This window comes from Mustela lutreola, chromosome 13 (assembly GCF_030435805.1).
Source record: "Mustela lutreola isolate mMusLut2 chromosome 13, mMusLut2.pri, whole genome shotgun sequence".
Classification (NCBI taxonomy): Eukaryota; Metazoa; Chordata; class Mammalia; order Carnivora; family Mustelidae; genus Mustela; species Mustela lutreola.
In genome coordinates this window covers 84,612,257-84,620,518 of record NC_081302.1, presented here as the reverse complement: position 1 = coordinate 84,620,518, position 8,262 = coordinate 84,612,257, and the positions used below count along the sequence as shown (strand labels likewise).

The following is an 8,262-nucleotide window of genomic DNA, read 5'->3' as shown; positions in this document are numbered from 1 at the left end:
CATTGATTGATTTGTGGATGTTGAACCAACCTTGCAGCCCTGGAATAAATCCCACTTGGTCGTGGTGAATAATCCTTTAAATGTACTGTTGAATCCTATTGGCTAGTATTTTGGTGAGAATTTTCGCATCTGTGTTCATCAAGGATATTGGTTTAGTTCTCTTTTTTTGATGAGATCCTTGTCTGGTTTTGGGATGAAGGTGATGCTGTCCTCATAAAATGAGTTTGGAAGTTTTCCTTCCTTTTCTATTTTTTGGAACAGTTTCAGGAGAATAGGAATTACTTCTTCTTAAAATGTTTGGTAGAATTCCCCCGGGAAGCCATCTGGCCCTGGGCTTTTGTTTGTTTGGAGATTTTGATGACTGTTTCAATCTCCTTACTGGTTATGGGTCTGTTCAAGTTTTCTATTTTTTCCTGGTTCAGTTGTGGTAATTTATATGTCTCTAGGAATGCATCCATTTCTTCCAGATTGTCAAATTTGTTGGCGTAGAGTTGCTTATAGTATGTTCTTATAATTGTCTTTATTTCTTTGGTGTTAGTTGTGACCTCTCCTCTTTCATTCATGATTTTATTTACTTGGGTCCTTTCTCTTTTCTTTTTATAAGACTGACCAGGGGTTTATCAATCTTATTAATTCTTTCAAAGAACCAGCTCCTTGTTTCGTTGATTTGTTCTATTGTTTTTTTTCGTTTCTATTTCATTGATTTCTGCTCTGATCTTTATGATTTCTCTTCTCCTGCTGGGTTTAGGGTTTCTTTCTTGTTCTTTCTCCAGCTCCTTTAGGTGGAGGGTTAGGTTGTGTACCTGAGACCTTTCTTGTTTCTTGAGAAAGGCTTGTACCGCTATATATTTTCCTCTCAGGACTGCCTTTGTTGTGTCCCACAGATTTTGAACCGTTGTGTTTCATTATCATTTGTTTCCATGAATTTTTTCAATTCTTCTTTAATTTCCTGGTTGACCCATTCATTCTCTAGTAGGGTGCTGTTTAGTGTCCATGTATTTGGGTTCTTTCCAAATTTCCTCTTGTGATTGAGTTCTAGCTTCAGAGGATTGTGGTCTGAAAGTATGCAGGGAATGATCCCAATCTTTTGATACTGGTTGAGTCCTGATTTAGGACCAAGGATGTGATCTGTTCTGGAGAATGTTCCATGTGCACTAAAGAAGAATGTGTATTCTGTTGCTTTGGGATGAGATGTTCTAAATATATCTGTGACGTCCATCTGGTCCAGTGTATCATTTAAGGCCTTTATTTCCTTGTTGATCTTTTGCTTGGATGATTTGTCCATTTCAGTGAGGAGAGTGTTAAAGTCCCCTACTACTATTATATTATTGTTGATGTGTTTCTTTGATTTTGTTATTAATTGGTTTATATAGTTGGCTGCTCCCACGTTAGGGGCATAGATATTTAAAATTGTTAGATCTACTTGTTGGACAGATCCTTTGAGTATGATATAGTGTCCTTCTTCATCTCTTATTATAGTCTTTGGCTTAAAATCTAATTGATCTAAGGATTGCCACTCCTGCTTTCTTCTGATGTCCATTAGCATGGTAAATTGCTTTCCATCCCCTCACTTTAAACCTGGAGTTGTCTTTGGGTTTAAAATGAGTTTCTTGTAGGCAACATATAGATGGGTTTTGCTTTTTTATCCATTCTGATACCCTGTTTCTTTTGATTGGGGCATTTAGCCCATTAACATTCTGGGTAACTATTGAGAGATAGAAATTTAGTGCCATTGTATTGCCTGTAAGGTGACTGTTCTTGTATATTGTCTCTGTTCCTTTCTGATCTACTACTTTTAGGCTCTCTCTTTGCTTAGAGGACCCCTTTCAATATTTCTGGGAGAGCTCGTTTGGTGCTTGCAAATTCTTTCAGTTTTTGTTTGTCCTGGAAGCTTTTAATCTCTCCTTCTATTTTCAATGATAGCCTAGCTGGATATAGTATTCTTGGCTGCACGTTTTTCTCATTTAGTGTTCTGAATATATCATGCCAGCTCTTTCTGGCCTGCCAGGTCTCTGTGGATAAGTCTGGTGCCAATCTAATATTTTTACCATTGTATGTTACAGACTTCTTTCCCCGGGCTGCTTTCAGGATTTTCTCTTTGTCACTAAGACTTGTAAATTTTACTATGAGGTGACGGGGTGTGGACCTATTCCTATTGATTTTGAGGGGGGTTCTCTTCACCTCCTGGATTTTGATGCTTGTTCCCTTTGCCATATTAGGGAAATTCTCTCCAATATACCTTCTGCTCCCCTTTCTCTTTCTTCTTCTTCTGGAATCCCAATTATTCTGATGTTGTTTCATCTTATGATGTCACTTATCTCTCGAATTCTCCCGTCATGGTCCAGTAGCTGTTTGTCCCTCTTTTGCTCAGCTTCTTTATTCTGTCATTTGGTCTTCTATATCGCTAATTCTTTCTTCTGCCTCATTTATCCTAGCAGTGAGAGCCTCCATTTTTGTTTGCACCTCATTAATAGCTTTTTTAAAAAATTTCAACTTGGTTAGATTTTAGTTCTTTTATTTCTCCAGAAAGGGCTTTTATATCTTCCGAGAGAGTTTCTCTAATATCTTCCACACCTTTTTCGAGTCCGGCTAGAACCTCGAGAATCGTCATTCTGAACTCTAGATCTGACATATTACCAATGTCTGTATTGATTAGGTCCCTAGCCTTCGGTACTGCCTCTTGTTCTTTTTTTTTTTTTGTGGTGAGTTTTTCTGCCTTGTTATTTTGTTGAGATAAGAGTATATGAAGGAGCAAGTAAAATACTAAAAGGGTGGCAAAGGCACCAGGAAAATATGCTTTAACCAAATCAGAAGAGATCCCAAATCATGGGGGGGAGAAAGGGGATAAAAAGAGGTTCAAAAAGAAATCAATTAAAAAAAGAAAATGAATAAAGAAAAAATATAAAAAAGAAAAAAATATATATTAGATGAACTAATTAAAAAACGTTAAAAAAAGAAAAGGATAAAAGTTAAAAAAATTTAGCGGAAGAAGAAAGAAAAATTGGAAAAGAAAAATAATTAAATTAACTGCGAGACTAAGGAATCATGGGGAGAAAGCCATGAGTTCCGTGCTTTGCTTTCTCCTCCTCTGGAATTCTGCTGCTCTCCTTGGTATTGAAACTGCACTCCTTGGTAGGTGAACTTGGTCTTGGCTGGATTTCTTGTTGATCTTCTGCGGGAGAAGCCTGTTGTAGTGATTCTCAAGCGTCTTTGCCCCAGGCGGAATTGCACCGCCCTTACCAGGGGGCCGGGCAGAGTAATCCACTTGGGTTTGCTTTCGGGAGCTTTTGTTCCCTGAGCGCTTTCTGTAGAGTTCCGGAGGATGGGAATGAAAATGGCGGCCTCCTAGTCTCTGGCCCAGAGGAGCCGAGAGCCCGGGACCCCACTCCTCAGTGCACCCTTAGAGAACAGTGCCCAATTACTCCCGTCTCCCTGGCCTCTCACCGCGCTCCGAGTTCACTGAGCCTGCAAACGGTTCAAGGTAACCCCAAGCTGAGAGCTCACTCCTCGGCTCTGTCTCTGTTGCCGGTTTCCCCGTTCTAATACCTGCAAGCTCTGCGACACTCAGACACCCCCGATCCTTCTGTGACCCTGCAGGACCTGAGGCCATGCTGACCCCACATGGGCTTCACCCCAGTTTAGCCTCTGGAGCGATGTCCCTAAGCGGGACAGACTTTTAAAAGTCCTGATTTTGTGCTTCGTTGCTCCACTTGCCGGGAGCCGGCCCCTCCCCCTGGGGTCTATCTTCCCGTCACTTTGGATTCACTTCTCTGCCAGTCCTACCTTTCAGAAAGTGGTCAATTTTCTGTTTCTAGAATTGCTGTTCTTCTTCTCTTCGATGTCCCATTGGATTTGCAGGTGTTTGCAATCTTTAGATAAGCTATCTAGCTGATCTCCTGCTAGCTGAAGTAGTCTCAGCCTGCTACTTCTCTGCCATTTTGACTCCACCCCAAGATTTTTATTTATTTATTTGACAGAGATCACAAGTAGGCAGAGAGGCAGGCAGAGAGAGAGAGGAGGAAGCAGGCTCCCTGCTTAGCAGAGAGCCCAATGCGGGACTCATCTGAGGACCCTGACATCATGAACTGCACTGAAAGCAGAGGCTTATTAACCCACTGAGCCACCCATGTGCCCAAGAAGCATATTTTTAAAAAAATAATTTTCACTTACTGTGTTAAAAGTGCCATTTTATTGACAGCATTTTATATTTAATGCCAATTAATTTTTAGTGCCATTTTAAACATTTACCCACCACCCAATATATCCCATGAGACCCAGATCTTGCAATCAAGATTCCCCAACCACAGTAGTTTATTTGTCTTTATTTATTTATTTATTTATTTAAGTAGTCTCCAAACTCAGTGTGGAGCCCAACATGGGCCTTGAACTTATGGCCCTGAGATCAAGACCTGAGCTGAGATCACCAGTTGGACATTCAACCAACTGAGCCACCCTGGTGCCCCACTACTTTTTTTTTAAAATTTTATTTTAAAGTAATCTCTACACCTAGTGTGGGGCTCAAATCCACAACCCCAAGATCAAGAGTTGCATGCTCCACCAATTGAGCCAGTCAGGCACCCCACCAGTTACACTGGTTTTTAAGAACATACACCAATGAGGTGGCCAAGGTTGTCAATACTAATGAGAGAATTTACATTTATAAAAAAAAGCTTTAAAAAACACATGTAATTTTTGTATCTGAGTAAATATTTTATTTCTACATAAGATATTGACATTTACACATTCAAAAGACAACTAATATACAGCTAACTGTAATAAAATACACAAGAAGATTATGAGATATGAGAACACAGATAAGAAAACCCGAGAAGTTTTTAATTTAATTTGCCCTACTGGGAACATCAGGACTCCTGGACTTGATATTGACTTTATGTACCAAGTATTTTTTTTCTGTAAGTACTAAGTTGACACCCTTCCGAGATCAGACGAGATCGGGCGAGTTCAGGGTGGTATGGCCGTAGACAGTTGACACCCTTCCAAAGAGCACGTTGTACTACTGTGTCTAAGAAATAAGTGAGTAATTAGGTTTTCCATCTTATCAAAGTACAAAACATTGCTTCAATTCTAGGCCTTCTGATAGAATCCAGTATCTAATTTTACTAAGTTCTTTAATGAAATTTTATTAAGAAACTATTGATTCAGAAATACAAGGCATCTTTATATTTCAAAGAAAATCAAGAAGACAAAACCTAGTATTTTAGACAAATTCCCAATTCTGACATCTGGCACAAGAGGATTCCCAGATTATCTTTTTCTAAAAGAGATTTCGTCCAGCTTGTTTCCAGACTTCTTTTACTCCTTTAATGCTCTCTCTTTTCACACATTTCCAGTATTCTTGTACACTTTGTTGTTGTGGTACCTGTTAACCATAAGTAAAAGTAGAGATCATTCTCTTCAGGGTTAAACATGATTTCACGTGAGCTCTGTTATTATTTCCTGCATGCCTCCAAAAAATAACTGCAACAACAGGACAGGACAGGACAAAAGTACAACAGGACAAAAGACAAAAAAGTGAATGTGATGTAGGAATATCCTTGGGGGAACTAGGGAATGGAAGCTGACTAAATATACCTGATTGAAGCTTCCTCCTTAAGAAGATATTGAAGACTTTGGGTGATCTTTCACATACTGGTTTAAAATGTAATCATTTCATAATACTTAATAATATTTTATGTTTCCCTTTTTATGGTGAACTTCATTTAGCTATGTGGAATAAAAATTAAAAGCCTAAAACTTTCTGAAGTTAAAATGAAACAATATATTTGATACAAACCCTTAAGAAGAAATAATATAATTCACCTAAGTGCTCTGTGAATTAAAAAGTTCTGTATGGTTATTATTTCTCTCAGTTAAACAAGAAAGTAAAGGTTAGAAAACATTTGTATCCTGGTCACCACAAGAGCATAGCTTTGCAGGAAATCTGCCAAATGGAAGCAAAAGTTTACCATATATATATATATGGTATATATATATATATATATTCAGAAAAAAATGTATTTTTTCTGATTGATTTACAGGTCTTCTATTTAATGTCTCTTGAGAAATGGCAAAGGGGTTCCTTAGTATATTAAACTGTTAACTGCAAAGGCTGGTTTAATTTCCAGGGGTATGATCATTAACTATGAGGTACTGTATGACTACAAAGCTTATAAAACATGTTTGCTGGGCGCCTGGGTGGCTCAGTGGGTTAAGCCACTGCCTTCGGCTCAGGTCATGATCTCAGGGTCCTGGGATCGAGTCCCGCGTCGGGCTTTCTGCTCAACAGGGAGCCTGCTTCCATCTCTCTCTCTCTCTCTCTCTCTGCCTGCCTCTCCATCTACTTGTGATCTCTCTCTATCAAATAAATAAAGAAAATCTTTAAAAAACAAACAAACAAACAAAAACCCAAAAAACATGTTTGCTAACAGAAATTATCTTTGCTCATTTTTCCACAAATGTTTGTGAGAGGAAAACAAAAGTTTTGAGTTGTAAATAAATAGATTTGTTTATGAACCTACCATATTCTTTCCCTCAATTTCCTTTCTTCTGGCCTAACTACCTACTTAGTTCTCTTTCTACTGTTGTTTTCAACCTGCAGACTGTTTTAAACAAAATTTTGACCTTTATTTGTCCCACAGACAAATATATGAATTTCAGTGGCTAACATTTACTTCAAGTGTCTCAGGTACTATACTAATAAGTATTTTATACTTAATTCTCACAAAATTTTTTTTCTGGTAAATTCTGTTAGTTTCCTCATTGTACACAGATGAGGAATGTGAGGCTTTGAAAAATTAAGTGGCTTTGCAAGATTTGGCAGTTCATAAGTGACAGAGTTGGGATTCGAATTTAGGTGTGTTTAAGTACAGAGCCCAAAGCAAAATTCTAGCCCATGATTTCTGAATAGTGGTTTCTGATTAGACTCAGATTTAAAAAAAAAAAAAAAAAAGAAGGCAAAGAAAAATACTGGATCCCATCTGTAGGAGATATCTCAGTGTTATGATCATAGCTTATAATCTCTTTATAAATGATAAAACCTCCAGTTAAGACTATAGGTTCGTCTAAATTCTAGGTGAAATATCATCATTTAATTACATGTAAACATATAATTATTTAAAAACTCAAAATTTTTACCCATAAACCTCGATGCATCCTGTTTTTTAAAACCCCGAGAAACTCTCCATGACTAAGACATTCATCACCATCCACATCAAAGATTTTGAAGACGGTGTCCAAAATATTGTTGGAGAGCTCCTGTCCTGTTGCTACTTTCACGGCCCTCTTAAACTCCGCTGAAAGAAAACATAAAAGAACTCTTCAAACATGTGAAATAGTCTAAGTGGAATTAATCTAAATTTTATTATTTGAGAAGCAAAAAACAAAACAAAACAAAACCCTAAAAGTATTGATTAATGGGAAGTAAAACAAAACCAACAATACCCAGTAAGAACATACTGAAATAACAAATTTGGCTAAGAAATGTCATGAAAGTAACTGAATGAGAAGAAGGCTATTTTAATTTTTAAAAATTTTATTTATTTATTATTTATTTTTAAAGATTTTATGTATTTATTTGACAGAGAGAGAGAGAGAGAGAGAGAGCAAGCAAGTAGGCAGAGTGGCAGAGAGTGAGAGAGGGAGAAGCAGGCTCTCCACTGAGCAGAGAGCCCAACTCAGGGCTCCATCCCCAGGACCCTGGAATCATGACCTGAGTTGAAGGCAGACACTTAACTGACTGAGCCACCCAGATGCCCCTTAATTGATGTTTTAAAGAAGGTACTTAAATATTCCCTTTTCCTTTTTAGGGGAAAATAAGGAAAGGTAAAGCAAATAAAGTAAGTAAAATGTGAGAGTCAATTTTGTAAGTCTAGAGTAACTACAATGAATTAAAAGGCAAATCAACTCTTTTATTGATAAATGGCTCCCTGATTGGTATGTTCTAGTTGAAGAAGAGACTGATACTGCTTATAGATGATAAAAATTAAATTAAGTCATGTAACTTACCCAATCTGACAGGACGATGAGCTAAACTGAACATTTGCATAGCAATAGCAAAATCTTCCAAGTGGGTTGTAAAATGACAAAATGATTTGAACTCATCCAAACTAATGCTCTAATAAAATAACAAAAGTGAATTTTAATTACAATTTTGTAAATACATTAAAAAATCTTAGCATATAAGCCCAAGTCTTGTTTCTATAATAATGCTTATGAACTTTTAAAGCTTTCTAAGAAAGTCTATTAAAGAGAATGGGAACACAG

The 8,262-nt window shown here is 37.5% G+C and overlaps 1 protein-coding gene across 1 annotated transcript in view; it reads right to left on the bottom strand.

The window, feature by feature from the left end:
* Nucleotides 1–5,112: 5,112 nt before the first annotated feature.
* MICU2 (mitochondrial calcium uptake 2) overlaps nucleotides 5,113–8,262 on the bottom strand; it is a 164,430-nt gene continuing 161,280 nt past the window's right edge. Inside the window, exons 10-12 of the mRNA XM_059144511.1 lie at nucleotides 8,005–8,113; nucleotides 7,135–7,292; nucleotides 5,113–5,380 (exon numbers count right to left, since the gene is read on the bottom strand). Of these exons, the coding sequence (XP_059000494.1) occupies nucleotides 5,276–5,380; nucleotides 7,135–7,292; nucleotides 8,005–8,113 (372 nt within the window). The 3' untranslated portion in view covers nucleotides 5,113–5,275. The remainder of the gene's footprint in view (nucleotides 5,381–7,134; nucleotides 7,293–8,004; nucleotides 8,114–8,262) is intronic.